Source organism: Seriola aureovittata, chromosome 19 (assembly GCF_021018895.1).
Source record: "Seriola aureovittata isolate HTS-2021-v1 ecotype China chromosome 19, ASM2101889v1, whole genome shotgun sequence".
NCBI classification, from domain to species: domain Eukaryota; kingdom Metazoa; phylum Chordata; class Actinopteri; order Carangiformes; family Carangidae; genus Seriola; species Seriola aureovittata.
In genome coordinates this window covers 9400279-9417548 of record NC_079382.1, presented here as the reverse complement: position 1 = coordinate 9417548, position 17270 = coordinate 9400279, and the positions used below count along the sequence as shown (strand labels likewise).

General features: G+C 40.5%; 2 protein-coding genes across 2 annotated transcripts in view; one reads left to right on the top strand and one right to left on the bottom strand.

Moving 5' to 3' along the window:
- Nucleotides 1–14321, bottom strand: part of nkain2 (sodium/potassium transporting ATPase interacting 2) — a 79309-nt gene extending 64988 nt beyond the window's left edge. The window contains exon 1 of the mRNA XM_056404830.1: nucleotides 12768–14321. Within this exon, the coding sequence (XP_056260805.1) occupies nucleotides 12768–12821 (54 nt within the window). The 5' untranslated portion in view covers nucleotides 12822–14321. The remainder of the gene's footprint in view (nucleotides 1–12767) is intronic.
- A 456-nt stretch (nucleotides 14322–14777) lies between these two features.
- The window catches only part of trdn (triadin), a 35300-nt gene continuing 32807 nt past the window's right edge, over nucleotides 14778–17270 (top strand). The window contains exons 1-2 of the mRNA XM_056404832.1: nucleotides 14778–14856; nucleotides 16151–16245. The gene's annotated coding sequence lies outside the window, so the exon portion shown is untranslated. The remainder of the gene's footprint in view (nucleotides 14857–16150; nucleotides 16246–17270) is intronic.

The window sequence follows — 17270 nt, the reverse complement described above, 5'->3', positions numbered from 1 at the left end:
TAAAGTCCCTGTGGTCACAAATCTTGGGTTGGCGCAGATATGGGTAGAAGACGAAATTTACTTCCCGTGATCCCTCACAGCCATGTGGATGGACCATAAAGTCTGTTTCTCCGTCCATTTGTGTTTTCCCTTACATTAACCTGAACCCAAACACAACCCGAACCCCAACCAGTTGTTTTCTTCAGTGCTAAACCTCAAAACACCCTTACCGCAGCCCCAAACAGGTATCTCTACAGTACATTACCAGTCTAGCTGGGTGTCAAGAGCATCATGGCCTCTAGTGGCCGCTAATGAGCCTTTTTGATTTATTTACTCAGTAAGTCTGCCAAAACTCCCGCCGTACAGCACCTACACATTATTTGTCCACTGCCATAAAGTCAACACCCAACATATTTGGCTCTCTCCACTGCCCGACATCTATGGTCATTACTGATAACTTTGCAGTGTTAAACGACCCATTCATCCATTAATCATCTGTTCATCCATACATCTTGGGTATCTATCCATCATCGATCCATCCTCTCTTGTTATCATCTGCTCCTCCCCTGCTTCCCCAACTCATCTTCTCCAGTCCTCTCTCCATTTATTCATCCAAATCTCGATCCCTCCATCCCAATATCGATCCACACAAGGACATTCATCTATTCTCTGAGAATATATCTATCCAACCATCCATTCTTCCCTTCCTCCCTTGGCTCCTTATCCCAGTCGAAGGGCTTCTGCAGCGAGACTTAACACGCTCCACTACCTCCGCTGTCCCTGCACGTGAACACACACACACACACACACACACACACACACACACACACACACACACACACACACACAAAAAGGCACTCCCAACAGGATGCAGACGCAAAGACACACAGACATCGTTTTCACGGTTCTTCACAGCTCCCTGAGCAACTCAAATGGCCCGGGAGTGACTGTGCAGAGCAGCGAAAGAGAGAATAAAAGAGCGAGCGAGCCTGAGAGAAAGAGACACTGAGACACAGAAAGAGAAAAATTACAAGGCAACAAGGGCGACAATCACAGACAGAGAAAAATATGGTGGAACAGCGTAAGAAACCAAAGACGAGAAAGATGGTGAACAGAATAACACAAGACATGAGAGAAATTTACAAGTTTCTAACCATGTTTATGTAACTGTTGACAATATGATAAACTTTATAGACTGTCTGAGAAGATATTTCATCAGGAGTAAGTTTACTGCTGATGGGAGAATGGTTACATCGTTAGTAGAAATAAAATTTATTTCTGTACATAACTGCAAAATGAAATGTTATGACTGCCCACATGAGAACCATATAACTCACTTTTCTTGCTTTTTCAGCTAAAAGTGTTGATAACTTTATACCCTTTTCTGTGATAAGCAACTGACCCATGCCCCCCCCCCCCAAAAAAAAACCCTATTCAACTCAACCACACATCAGTGTCATTCTGAAAATACAGTTGTTTCCTTTCCAGATAGGAGGTGTTCGTCTGACAACAGTCATATCTCAAATCTCATAATTATGTGTAATGAAGCTTGAGGCATTGCTCTGCAGTCGCTCGCCATTATAATTCAAGCACTCCTTTGATGTTATAAGATCAAAACGACTGCGCAGGCGGAATATCAGGATTCACGGCAACAACAACAATAGCAACAACTACATCAACAGGATATGAGTTCTCAGAGAACAATAGAGGAGTGTTTCACCTTGAGGGGTAAATAACAATACAACAGCAGCAAGCGACGGAGAGTCAGCACCACAACCGTCCCTAAAATAAAGGAAAGTCAGTATGTCTGTCTGTCTGTCCACCTTTTATGTCAGACTGCCTGTCTACCTGTGTGTAAATACTGAAGCAGCAGTATTTGGCCAAACACCATCTCAGCTCATCCATCAGCGGTGGTCACGCACAAGGTCAGCTTCCAGCACCGTCGCTACACATCTTAGCAGCTCAGTGGACACACACACACACACACACACACAAGCTCTGCGATATGACCTTTGTTGCATGTCGTCGCCTCACTTTTCTCTCACTCTCTGCCGCGTGTCGTTACGAAACCGGCGGCGATTTTCAAAGATGGGGTCAGGGCTTCGGGAATATGATGCAGGAAGATTGAAATTGGCCACCAGATTGTTCTGAAGAAACAAGCCTGTTGGAATGTGACTGACCACAGTAGTTTATTCGGTGCCCTTCACAGGCGCAGTTTGAAAAGTAAGGTTTTGAACATTTTGGAGACGTAGTGAAGATGACTTAAAAAATGTAGATCTATAAAAACGCTCACATATGACTATGAGGCTTTGAAGGATTCAAAACATTGTTAGGGGTAATTTTTCATTGTTTGGTTGTTTGTTTTTCCTCATACTCAGTGTGTTTGCTGCTTGGTACATTGCCTCTTTGTGTCTTGCATCACAGATAAAATAATTTCCATTTCTGCAAAGGATATAAACGTCATATGACTGAAATGCAGAATCACGGGAGGCCGTAGGCACTGATGAATTGCAATTTCAGGCAAGTCCCATTCATTTTCTCTATAGACATTAAGAGGTGACTCACATCAGAACACATGAAACTCTCCCTGTTGACTCATCCGTACAAAAGAGAAGCAATTTCATCAGAAAACATAAGGTTCTTTGATAACAAAGGTTAAATGTATAAGTCTGTATACGTGAAAACAATAATGTGAGTTGTTAACGACAAATCCCGAGGTGCATGTTCCTCCTGTTCACTAAACTCTTACAATACAAATCAAACCTTTTATCTTTCCTCATTTTTCATGAGCAAAAAGCAGTGGAACACATCAAACATTAGATCAGCTGTAGCTAATTAACATTCATTCTACAATGACCATAATGACTGTGTATGATGAAAAGACACATGACTATGTAGCACCACTCCATCACCATGAGTGTGGAATGCACTGTATGTTTGTAATTTTTGCATTCTCAGCCAACAAAAGGCAGTTAGATGTCTGAGTTGTAATTATTGTAGCCTTTAGTTAGCTGCAAATGTTGAAGCTTAATCCGAACAAGATTCTATAAGGGAATCAAAACGATTCAAACTTGATAAGTGGATTCAATATTCAAAGGCCTAAGTGTGACAAGTTAAAATGGAAGTGTTTTAAAACTAGTTAGATCCATCCACTTTGTCAAACATGAAAAGAATTGAAATTGATGGCCATGTGGGAGACTTGTGTGATTTTCTGTTTAGTGATTGAGGATATCAGTGAGGAACATTTTGGAGCAGGGAAAAACATTTTCAAAACCAGCTGCTTCTCCAACTTGTAACCCGTAAGCAGAGACTGTAGCAGCTGTGGTTTGAAAGCATATCTGGACAAAGTAGCACATAAAATGGCTGGCCTGCCCCGAAACCAATACCTTGTCTAATTAAGTATTGCATTCACACTATTCAGTGATAATTAACAGTATTTGCTGTTAGATAACATTGTGTGCTACAGTCCAGTGTTTGTGCAACATAGAGTCACAACAGTGGTCTCAACAGTGGATGTGATTTCACACCATGTGTGTAAGCATCACCGAGACTATAGAACAAATAATCCAACTGTGTAAGGGTTCGATTTAAAGCCTCCACTGAGCTCTGGAGGAATATAGATTGAGTCAGCTTTTCCAACTCAAATAAAAAGATTTCATTTTTTACTGATTCCACTTTGCCACAGTTCCACAGACTGTTTTATGATGACAGTGTGACTTGATACAGTATCATGGTTTTTCACCCTTCCTGGGAGCCTCTGAATGCTTTTACAAGACAAGCCACAATCTCGACTTGGAGAAAAACTTGTGTTGTTTTTACAATAAAAAAACATCTAGGGTGGAAAATTGCAGTTTATGAGAAAGCCTCCCAAAAGAATAAAAAGTAGAACAGTGGTGTTGCAGTGAGCTTGCTGCTAGTGAATCAGTCTTGTGGGAACAGATTACATTAAAAAAGTTCTTCAACTTTGCACCCAACAGGAACATTATCTTTAACTAAGGGGTCAAACTGTATGAAAATATCCTGCATCTGTTGTCATCTGAAAGTGTGTCACGAGAGAATGTGTCCCCTCTTTTGAGTTCTGGTTATAATTCAAGAAGTAATTATAGCCAAGGACCTCCATACAGATAGACATGTGGACAGAGAACCCAATCTACAAACATCTTGTTTTTGGGGCAGGAAACGGAGCCAAGATTTCTTTTTTTATTTTATGGCTGCAAACAAGCCATTACGATAGGAAGCTGAAACTGACTGAGGTAATGACTTAATTTTAAGCCAGTATTGGCTGGTCCACCACTTTGCTGTGGACTAAAATACAGTGTCTACATAACAATTTTTACAGATTGCCATTAAATTTTATACAAACATTCATGATTCCCAGAAGATGAATCCTAATGACTGAGGTGATCTCCCGGTTACCCAGGAGATAAACCCCATGAAATACCTTAATCTGTGATTAAATAGATTGTCATGAAATTTCACGCAGACATTCATTGCTTCTCATCAGAACTGTAATATCTTTGTTGATTCTTTGATGAGCCCAGTGATTTTTAACATTGTCACTGTGACATTTTAGCAAGCTGTTGTAAGCTCAAAGCAATGCTGTTCCTAAGTACAGCCTCCCAGAGCCACTAGCATAGCTGTAGAATCTCTTTGCCCTGGGAGATGATGAACCCACACGGTCATCTACTGACTTGACAAACATATGAAATTTCATGAAATAAGCAAATAACATGAGCATTGATGTATAGAAAAAAAAAAAAATATCGTTAAAAATTTTGCATCCATTAAAGTAGTAGATACATATTTATCTTACAATGTAGACAGAAAACTCAGGCACATGTTTTAGCCTTTAAGAAAATGCTAATGTAAGGAAATCTCTGTGTGACGAAACATATTGAGTAACAGATGCTAATGGCACACAGGATAGGTAAGACAGGGGGAGGGTCTGCTACTCTCAGTAACACAAACGACTAATTGACTTAAATATGATACCAGGAGCTAAGAGTAGGAGCTGAAATACCTAGACAACTACACACTTCCGTTACTCTATCTGAGGCATCAGAGATCAATTGGTGAAGGGTCATGGGAGAAAAGCTCTGTCACCAGATGTTTTGGGATGCACCTTGTCATTGGGCAGCAACAGCCAAGCATCCCAACTGGGAGACTCTAACAGCCTTCTGCTCAGTCCTTGAACATGTTCCAGCGTAAAGAAAAAAAAACAAAAAAACAAAAACCTACAATTCTTACTACATATTTTTCATTGCAAAAGTTGGTCATTTTCCAAATCTTAATGTAATTTGCTAAATTTGAAGAGTCAAGGTTGTGAAACATTCTGTTTGGGGAAACTTTCTGATGTACTTCTTTGGCTGACGGATTTAGTTTTTTCAGCTAGCTGATGATATACTAACCTGTTACCTAACATAATGATATACTGCTAAGTATACTGCTAAGCATATAATGATATACTGCTAAGTATACTGCTAAGCATATAATGATATACTGCTAAGTATATCATTATGTGGGGTTACAGGTTAGGAGTGTTCAGGAGTTTACGCCAACAACTCCAGCCAAACTTGCATTAGATAGCGTTATGTTCTCCGAACATTTATTCCTCATCTTCTAAAAAGTGCAGCAACCACTGTGTTGCTTGTCCAGGTATGTTTTTTTTTTTTTTATAATTAGCACCCAATCTATTCAACGGTTATGTTAAAATTTATAGAATAATAATGTTACATGTTAATGTTACAGATAATACTGTACTAATTAGCTCTACCATGCATTGCAGTAACAATGCTGTTTCTTTATTTCCATGTTTTCAATGGATCAGCTGCCTCAGTCTGTTGGCACAATATCATGTGCGTAGCCATCATTAACATATTTAAAACTCTTTTACAAGTTTTTTGTTTTAAACATATCCTCTGAAAACATTAAAAAGTCAGCTGGAAAGGGAGTTTCAACCCACTCAAGGAGTCTTACCATTAGCTTAAGCTAACTAGCTACAACTAATAAAGGTAGAGTCATGATTTCAGCTGCCAAATGCAAAACCTGCTTTTGATCACTTTGTTGTGAAATTAAGGACCCACTGTGTAAAAAAAAAAAAATCACAGCACAATTTTTACAATTCTTGGCAGGCATTACAACAGTATCTAGAAGGGCACTCTGACTGCAGGCCTCCACCAAGGCCAATGTCAAACAACATACACCAGACTCACAAATTCAAACTCATTGTTAATGATCCAGATTTGCCCAAAAAATGTGATGGGTTCTTCCCTGGCCCATGCCCCATCCCTCCATTTGGTGCAAATTGGTACTATACTTTTTGCATAGTCCTACGTAAACAGACACAGGTGAAAAGATAACCTCCTTGGCACAGTTAACTAGGGGGGTTGCAATTTAGCAAACAGTGGTTCTCTTGAAATCAGAGACAGTCAAAAATATAAAAATGTGTCCTCAATAAGTACAAAATTCATCAACAATAGCAAGGCTACTACTACAGTAACAGGGCAGGAAAGTGCCTTTTCCCAGTTTTTAGTGCCCCCTGCCTCCAAACCACATTTCCTACATTCACCAGCAATTTCCCAAAAAGCCAGCATTTTTCAAGACACAATGTTTTATTGACAGCTGAAAGGCAGAAAAGTACAATCCCTCTTATTCACCCAGAACAATCTGAACAATATGAATGCAGCTTGCACTGATCTACAAGGTTCAAAGTCTGATGTCGGACTTATTTGGCACAATGCGACCACCTTAACAGGTCCAGAAGGTGAAAGCTTGTTTTGTGCAGGGACTCTATTGAACACACTGAATTGCCAGTCAAGTCAGTGGCCAAGGTGTGATGGCTGCATTCCTCCGAGCAAAGACGAAGAGAGGAGACGGAGGCCTATACATGACAAAGGCCGAACAGACATATATAGAGAGAGTGGGCATATATAAAAAAACAGAGACCAGGGGGTAGAGAGACTGACAAATTAGAGACTGCGAAAAAGAAAGAGCAACAGAAAATCCATAGACTTGGAGCTGAGATTGTGTGTGGCCCTTGTTGAAAGCAGCATTGTATATAAAGGATAGGAAAGCCTTTTTATCTCAGTGTTGTGGCGACGAGGAAGGAAGTCTGAAGATTATGTTTGTTGCCAGAGTGCAGGAGCTGCATTCGCTTTCAACTCAATGTACACTCAAAGTGGATTTGTTTCAAAATGCTTTAAAAAAAAAAAAAAAAAAAAAAAGACGACGACGTGAGGTGGATGCATCCTGCAAAATAACTGTGACTGAATATTGCTAATAAAATGATATGGGAGTTGAGCAAGAATCAGACTGAGTGGGAGAACCTTTATGCAAAACTGCAATATCTGAATGTAAATAGACAATTTCTCCCAATCTGTAAACCAATTCACTAGAAATGATTAAACAAATGTCACCAGTAAGTGTTTTCGGTCTCATTTTAAGTTGTGAAAATTGATGTTTTGCCAATAAAACAGTCACTGTTTTGCAATCAGGCACAACACATGCAGCGGTACTATTTCTGCATTCATGTTGCAGCTTCCACGTGGTAAATTATTCATTATGTCATAGTGGTGGAAATGTCACAGGGATGCACTGCCACAGACAGACAAACACTGTGTCTCAGATAGTCTATGGCTGCTATGCATGTCCCACATTGTTGCATGTATACAATCTTTGTCTTGTACACCTGTGCAAAAATTAGCATTTTTCAACAATTTTGGTGACTGATGTTTCAGAAATTCTTTCAAGAAATTTACCTCAGTGGTTTTAGCACTTCCAGCTAAAATAATTCTGACAGTCGGTCCTATTCTTTGGTGTTTATGTGTTTGAAAGATCAATTATTCTATTGCATTAAGAATCATTATCGCATTGTGACTGTGCACTACATTGAATTACAAAGCTATAATTCAGCTCCATTCACTCCATTCAATTAACTTACACACCAACAACGTAATTAACGTTTCATCGACATTAACACCCACCAACCATCTGCACAGAATCCGCTGAACCAGCCAATGGAGCGAGGCCACCAGTTGCCGTCCTGTTACCTATCACACCATTGGATGATTTAGTCATCATCTTTGTCACAGCAGCTGGTGGGTGTGTGGACTCATATAGCAACAAGGACCACAACCATTGCCACAGTGAATGAGTCACTAGTGGCATATGTATGTGTGTGTGTGTGTGTGTGTGTGTGTGTGTGTGTGTGTGTGTGTGTGTGTGTGTGTGTGTGTGTGTGTGTGTGTGTGTGTGTTGGTAAAAACAACATCTGATCTGCTACGACCTGTTTGCTCTGTTCTGTTTTGCATGACCTCACTTAATAATCTTCCTTTCTGTTCTGCTCACCGCACAATGACACACGTTTTACATGTTGCATGTGTTTGATCTTCCTCACCATAATATCACTGTTGCCATGTGAAAACCTTTTAAGTTGAACTGAAATGAACTGAATAAAATTGTCACTGCTATTTTCCAACTCTAAAGGAATTAAATATCCTTTTTCAAACAGGGAAATAACCTTATTCACTTGTTTGCCGAGAGTTAATGTTGACAATAAGATTGATACACCTCTCATGTCTGTGATATCTTTTTAGTTTAACATTGTAGGACTATTTCTTGGCCAGACACAGTGATTTCTTGCCATTTCCTCTGGTTGCCTGGCAACCTCACAACTACAACAAGACTGCAGAAAGTGACTGCGTCCAACCAAAAAGTAGTGTAGCACATATCCGCCCATAAAACTGCAACATCTTGTTTTGACACATCTTTGTTTTGTTTTGTTTTTGTCCTGTTTTAACCCTAACCTTCAGACAGAGCCAGGCTAGCTGTTTCCCTTTGTTTCCAGGCTTTATGCTAAGCTAAGATAACTAGCTGTATTTTCATTATTATTATTTTTTTTTATATTTTCAATATTATTCTCTTTCAGCAAATGTATCTATGGGTATACAGTTACAGTCAACATGCAAGAACTATGGAAATTCAGAAACTTTTAACATCAGCTTAAAATACTCATCTTAAAAAGCAGTATTTTCAAAATAAATCTCTTCCAAACGTTTATATACCTGAAAATAAACGAATAAATATCTAAAACAAATCATATGATAACCGTACTTGAGCTAATCCACCAATCAGAGGGAAGTACTGAATCTGACACACCTCAGTTGAGGATCAGGATCTTACAGCCTTTCAAATACAGCTGAAAAACTTACCCGAAAAAAATATATCATCAACAATGATGTGATAGGAAACCAAACCATCCCTGGTTCTAGCCGCTCGATTGTGACAATTTGTTTCCTGTTTTTCCATTGTGTGATAGCAAACTGATTATCTTTGATTCTTTTAGATTGTCAGAAAAAATTAAAAAGGATGTCACCTTAAGCTTTAGGAATTTTTGATTAGCATTTGTAAGTATTGTCTGACATATTATAGATTAAATGATCAATTAATTTAGAAAACTAATCGATAATGAAAACAAATAATTGTTAGTTTCAGCACTGCTTTTAAATATCTAAAGAAACTTTCAAAAGGACACGGGACAAAAAAAAAAAAAAAAAAAGTGTCGAAGTGTCTGTAGATTTATCACACTTAAGTTAATAAACACCAATAGCTACTGCTGGAAAGCAGAAAACAATTCTTTTAAATTGACTGGTGACCTTAAAGGAAACTGATAAGCCTAGTACACTGGAATTTAGTCTAATTTGGATTACAAACTGGCATAATTTCACCTGGAGGGACTGATTGTTTGGTACATGGCGACGTCAGCTGTGAAGTAGACATATCTCCAACCTGCATCATTGATCTCTACTCAGCTATAGTGACATCAGCAATTAACCTAGCTAATGAAGCAGGAGAAAACAGCTGTTAAGAGTTACATAAGATATCAGTTCCACTACATAAGACACACTGACCAGCATTGTTTTTTCCCTCTGCGAGGTCAACTATTAGGTGCAAGCTCACATAGCACCTCCATAGTTACCTCAGACAGGGGGTCTCAAGCAGAAGAGAGAAAAAAAGGCTGTCTTTTTATTTGTGGTCAAGTAAGTGATTTTTAACAATGAGAACTGTGGGCTGCGTGGTTTCCTGTGAGTAACTACAACATGTATCGTTGCATCTTTATAATATGGAGAATTTGTGCTTTTTGTGCAGACAGGGATTTCACCATCAGGCGGCTTGTGTCTGAATGGTTCCAACTATAACTGAGCTAACTGTGCGTGGCCAAACTCTAACATACAGTAGTTCCAGACCTCCAGCTCAGCTAGTGGTGGTATCAGCCAGCTTAGCTATTACAACAGTTAGCAGAGCAAAACATGTTGTTGACTATGGCATAGCATTAGTTCCACCGCATTAGACACAATGACTATCACTGTGACAGCATCTCATTCTCTCTCACACACACACACACACACCCTGTGTATTTCACCTACAGAATCAAGCATCATCCCAATTTACAGCACAATGGTGTGTTTGATGGATGTACAGCACATGTGGCAATCTCATTGGCATTCTACTTTAGACATGTTGACTTAAACAGCCGTTGTTCCTTTCCTGAATGAAATCATGCACAGCAATGTCCCATTTCACAGCACAATAGGCCTTCTACAACCACACACTCACACAAAAAGGGTCATTCACATTAATATCCTACGGTAAATTAGGTGGTTTTCATACATCTTTTGTACTGAATAGAAAGAAAAAAAAAAACGCATGCATGCCGACACACATAGGGTATTATGTCAGTAACAGTGCCCTATTCAACATGACAATAGGTCTTAGGTTTGCACATGCTTACTGTACATGACTCCACGAGCTGAGAATGCTACAGCACAAGCACTTCTGCTCATGTTTATGCATCTGTCGACATTATATACAGTGTCCCGTTTATGTCACAACACGCCTTCAGTTTTTATACACACTTGCAGGAAAAACTCCACCCTAAAATCCTCTTACACTGTTACATATCATCAGCCTGTGAGGTTTAAAGAAATTCAGGATATTTTTTGAGATGACTGGCACCACTTTGCCTAAACCTTTCTCCTCTGCTTCTACTTCAGGCAGTTATTTCCTTCATTTCCCTGGGTAGCCTCCAGAGGATCCTGCCTGGACTTATTACTCCGATCTAGCTGTCAGTCTGGCTGAAACAATGTACAGTAATAATACACCTTTGGTTTTACAAGTAGCCAAGATGAAGAGTGTTGCCATGATCGCAGTAGTAAGAGCAAGCAACCGACTTTTTCAACCGACCAGTCATGCATCTCAGTCAAAATGTCTTCTAGGTCCTTTGTATTATGATTTATTAAAGCTTCACTAATTCAATTTTTTTTTGTTTTATATGAATAACAGGTCAATTTACTGTGTGTAATGTGAAAGATGTTTCTCGAAGCGACAAACCCACAGGTATTTATCATGCAATTCTGCATTTCCCTCCAAATATAATCAAAAATTTCAGCTATTGACGGAGAAAAAGTTCTGATAAATTCACTGCGCATTACCTGCCCAGCACCAGACAACAAAAAGACTAGGTCAGCACTAACCAGTGAGCATTGTGAAGCATTTAGCTGCTGAAGAGCCCAATATTTTTCCTAAGGAGTTGGTAGAGACCAAAAACAAAGCTAAAAGGAGCTTCAAATATTAGAATTACATTTGTACACTGACCAAGGACATGATTTTAAATAGATAGATGCATCGATGGAAATGTTGCTATGGTTCTGTAAATAGGCAACTGTTTGCAAACATGTTTGGATGTTAGCTTTATAAGGCCATATGTCACTGTTAAGTTTGTAGCTTCGTCCACTTGCCCTAGCCAAAATGACTAATACTGCTTCAAGTTTCTCTCCCCTTTTTCTATGATGGATTTCTTTCTGTATGATTGTTGAACACTGAAGAAAAATGTTTCAGATGAAAAATTCTCTGCTAATAAAATCCAATGTACTGCAGCTCTCCTTGAAATATATTGAACCGACAGAAGATTACCTATATTTGTCCATTTTTCGGTAGGAAAACAAAGGGACCAACCAGCAGAGGGGTTTGCTGCTTCATATCATTGTTAGTGTGTTAGGGTGGATTTTCATTTTAGTATTCAGAATTTACAAGACTGAACTAATGTAATAATTTGTGTTCCTTCTCGCACATCTTCACATGCATGCACACATACACACCTACAGACCCATCCCTCCCTCCCTGTTGTCTTGCCTGGCACCAGTTTCCAATTGACACAGATGGTGAAGGGAGAAAGAGAGATACAAAGAGACAGGCACATAGAGAGAATGGCAGAAGCTGATACCATGAGTTTATATCATGTCTATTCCTCCTATTCCCTAAATCCATACATTTTTCTCCATAAATCACACGTACCTGCTCCACACATCTATCTATCTGCCATCCATCCACCCATAACTCCTTTTTCTTCAGTGTCTCCATTTATCACTCCCTGCCTCTGTCTATCCATCAGGACTCTTAGTACAGTCTTAGAGCTCCCACCAGCAGCAATTCATCCAGTCAGTTCACCTATTCCTCAATCTGTCCCTCAACTCAGATCCTACCTTGTATCATGACCTTTTACACTCCTATTAACTTGTGAAATCTGACCTCTCAATCATCCATTTTTTTCCGTGCATCTACCCATCCATCCCCTCTTTGTGTCTATTAAAGATGTGTTTATTGCTGATTCCCCAACATGACTTGTTTGTTGTTGTTGTTCTTACAAGATTTTAAAAAACCTTTTCTTTTTCCTGATTGATCCTTCCATTCAGCCACCCCCTTACAGGATCAATAGCAATCTTAACACTTACCAGCTGCATGCCACAGATGAAGGCCAAGGTACATCTGCCACTACAGCACCCCATGGTGTCCTCCTCCCTCTCTCCTGTGGTCCACGTGGTGAAGAAACTCTGGGTAACTCCCAAATCTCCAGCTGGCCCTTCAAAATCCAAAAGCCCCCCGAGGGCCGTCTGGCTGGCTGGCAGCCCAGGTAGAGGCGCTCGCTGCCCAGCCTAAGAGAACAGAGCACAGCCCCTGTACTCGCTGGAGCTCAGGGGAATGAAAGGCTACTACTTCATTCAAATGGAGGAGCTGCTGACAGGTTAAGAGCCTGAAATGTGGTCCCCTGGATTTCCAACACGCAAGGGGTCAGGGATCAAAGATGGAAGGTGGGCCTTGGGGATGATTCAAGTCCACAAATTGTTCTCAATGTATCCACGGAGCTCAGTCATGAAAGCAGACCCTTTCCAAGCCTCTGCAACTGAAGGCAATTTAGTAGCTCAAAAAAAATCAGGTGAAGCGGTGCATTTTGATTAATTGGCAAAAAACACTGAACTGATTCAGATTTTTGATAATGTGGGTCTTAAGTAAAACTATAGTGTTTTAAGACTGGACTCCTGTGTTAAACAAAGGTTACAGTGACTCTAGAGTTATGTCCACAAAGGGTCTACTTGTCCAGTTATCACCTACTGGACTACAAACTCCGGACTGCCTCGATAAGTACCATCTTTGACACGGTCCTGTACTGTAGCCACTTACTGAAAGACTGAAAAAAGCAGAGAGATGGCGAGATTAGGAGATTAAATCGATATATTCACCAGATTAGCTACTCTCTTGTTTAATAATCCGATTAAGCGCCACTTGGATTTGGCTGATTGAAACAGCCTAATTTGTTTTAGGGTGGAGAAAACAAGTGAAAGTGGTCCCTGCCTCCTTACACAGACCAGCTCCTCTCCTCTCAGGGGAAGTCACGGGCATGTAGCGGCAACATCCTCTACTGTTCATTCACACCGTAACCAAACACAACGTTTATATCTCCAAACCTGTAGTTGAAATCCAGTGTCTTAGTTTTTTTCCCTGATTTTTTATTTTTTTAATCCCCTCGAAAAATGGTGAGTCAAATTGTTGCTAGGATGTTGTGATATGTCAACAGCCACTAGAAGCTGATTTCGGTGTCTCTGTTTGGCTAGTAAGTCCTCCTCCTCCGGTTCATCTTCCCATCAGCTCCACAACACAACCGCCGTTTTGTCACTCCACGTCCGCCGTTAGTCGGTTCATTCACTGCCTCCTCCGGTACAGCGAATAAATCTCTACAATGTTAAAAAAAAAAGAGAGAGAGAGACAAAAAACACAGAAAGCATGTCCACGTTTCGTACGGAGAGGGACAGGGTGAAATTTCAGGTCGAGGTAAGTCTCTAAACGTAACGTACTAAAGGCGATATGGACGGAATAAGGGCTAAGTTTAGTTTTGTCGTCTCGGGGTTGTCTTCAAAGAGTGAAAAGGGGAGACAATGGGAACCGGGATAGACCAACGGACCGAGAGAGAGACAACCGAGAGGAGCGTCTCTCGCCTGCCATCTGTCAAGTCAAACACCACGCAATAACATAGCTTTTCCGGTTGTGATTTCCAAAATAAAAGCGTATTCTCAACAAGGGAATAGTGAAAAATCACAGCAGTAGTGGCAAATGTTTACTCAGTGTCTTTTCTGATTATGTCACCCGGGGTGTCAATGTTTTAGAAATAAAAACAGCGTTCAATAGCATACTGTTTTGAACAAGCGGCAACATTTAGGGGTGAAAAGTGAAGCCGACATGGTGACAATCAGTCCCATATAAGTTTTTAAGGCTTAAACTTATGCGTCATTGAAAGTGTGGCTGCTTCGGGTGACAGATGGGTGCCGTCAGAGTTGGTTAGCCGCTCGTGGCAAACATTTTATGTCGAGCAGGTAGCTGCCTGCTACGTGCCCTGTCAGCTAATCCGAGTCGCTGAACATAACCGCCCACACAACTTGGGGTGTTTGGTGCCTTTTGGAGGATTTTTCATGCAAATGTCGGACAAGTAATACGGCTTGTTGTGCGGTTAAAGATAACGTGAGGAAGTCTGTGCTCCTGTTTTCCGAGGTGAGTGAAATTCTAGTGTTATTTTACGTTAGCACTAATTAGCAGGTATCAGTGCTCACCATACCTGACTTGTTGGATTAGCTCGTTTACTAATTAACCAGCAAATGAATTAGCCCTGGAATAGCCATTGAGGAGGACGCCAAGATACTCAACTGTGTTAAAGATGCTAACATTAGGTTCATGTCACAGAACTGGCAGTTCCCCACTTGACCTGCAAGTTTAACAGGGATAACCGATACTTTGGCTAATGTTTGTGAGACTGTTGCCCTGTAAACACGTGACCACTGTATGCAAACAGGTTCCTAAGGCCCACTTTGAACTTAGCCTAATGATCCCAGAGATGTTTCAAATTGCGTCTAACTGTCTTTGTGTAATTAAAATATATCCAGTGGGGTCCGGAAGTCTGGCCACTTTCCCATTCACTTGAATGAAAAAATGATTAAAAAAAAAATAAAAAAAAAACATCCAAAACTGGACAGCTTCATGCCTGTTTCAGTTGTGCACCAAGTCTGGGCTAGCTTGTACATGCACTAGAAGTCATTGGCCTTCAGTTTTGATTGAGTGAGGGATACAACAGAAAGTACGTTTTATTCATGCAAATGAATAAAACTAATGCAAAAATAGTTTTGAAAACTTAGGCATAGGTTTTCACTTCCATAAACACATTTCTCGCTAATGTTTGATACTTTGGAATAGTAGTTGGTCAGAGGTAGAGCTTTTATTCTGAAGGCAAAGGTGCCCAACACCCATCCCTGTTGTAGCTGTCTCTAGTTGACTTGATGAAGCTGATGTTCCGCTCGGCAGGGGAGCGGCGGGGCTCTTTTCACTCTCTGAAACACACAAACATAGACAGAAGGAGATGTAGCTTTGGTCGGAGTGCAGCTGCTCAAGAACATGGCCTTCAACCATCATCAAGCGTTGTAATGAATGCGACTATGCGCTCTCTCTCTCTCTCTCTCTCTCTCTCTCTCTCTCTCTCTCTCTCTCTCTCTCTCTCTCTCTCTCTCTCTCTTTCTTCCAGTGGGGTGTCCTGTCAGGGTTGTCAAGATAATCATTTTATCCTCATTTCTCATTCACTTAATTGAAGGCTGAAGGGTTTCCTGATAACCTGCTATTAAGGCTGAATATTTAAATAAAAAGGGGAGTGTTTAAAAATTTCATTTAGCATATTAAAATTGCTCACAACTATCCACCAATTATTGGAAAGAGCCTTGGGTTAACACTTCAGAGGGTGATTGCCTCATTTGTGAATGACACTTAATTTAGCTCAGTGGCCTCTGTGTTTTTCACACAGTGACTGGACTTCTGCGAAGGCATCACAGCAGCAGACTACTGCCAAATGAAGCAACAAAATCCTGCCGAAAACTAGCAGCTTCCCTCCAATTAAAGGTGTAGTAATCTGTGTGCGTGTTTATGTGTGTGTGTGTGTGTGTGTGTGTGTGTGTGTGTGTGTGTGTGTGTATTATGGGGTCACTTGTGCCACGCCTATAAAATGGCCAGCAGTTTAAACAGACACAGAGGTGTAGAGGCTATCACTGCTTTAGCTATACAACATAATGGCCTGCTTTCCCCTCACCATCAATCTCTGTCAGAGCCTACCCCTCCCACACACACCCAGGAAAACAACACACGCATTCAGATTCACACACGCGTGCACAAACAAATGCACATGCACATACACACACACATTCGGAACCACATGCAGTGCGACAGGAGTTTAATTATGCCGCTAATCTTGAGTGACAGTGGCATGTATAATGGCTGATTCCCCGGGGCCATGTGTCAAAGCACCCACCCATTCATCCATCCATCTCTTCTTCTATTTATCATCTTACCTACTTAGTCATCCATCCATCGCCCTATCCGCCCAGCTTTCCACTCAACTTCTTCCTTTTTTATCTTAAACATCCTCCACCTTTCTTTTTATGTCACTCCCTGCTTCTCTCCTTCCTTTCAGTCCTTTTCTTTGTCATTTATGTGCCCTTTTCTAATATTCACTCAAAAATTCAGCCTCTCTAATTTTCCCTTTGTCACATATCATCTGCTCTTTCACAAAGGTCACTGACTGGGGCAGTTGGGCCTGTGCCCAGGGGCCTCTGACCACTTGGACCTTGGCCTTTGTTCACCTGAGGGTGAGGCCCCCGCTGGTGAGAGGCTTGTCAGATCATAGGTGAATATCACAAATTTCAACTGTGTGTGTATATGTGAATCTGACTGATCATAAGAGTTAATAGCACAGTATAAAATAGGTATTGAAATGATTAGTTGATTAATCTGAAGGTAAATCAAAAAAAAAATTTACAAATCAATTAAACATTAAGGCATTTTAAAAGCAAATATTCACAGGTCTCAGCTTCCTAAATGTGAATATTTTGTGCTTTTGTTTTGTTCTCTATGATCATAAACTGAATATC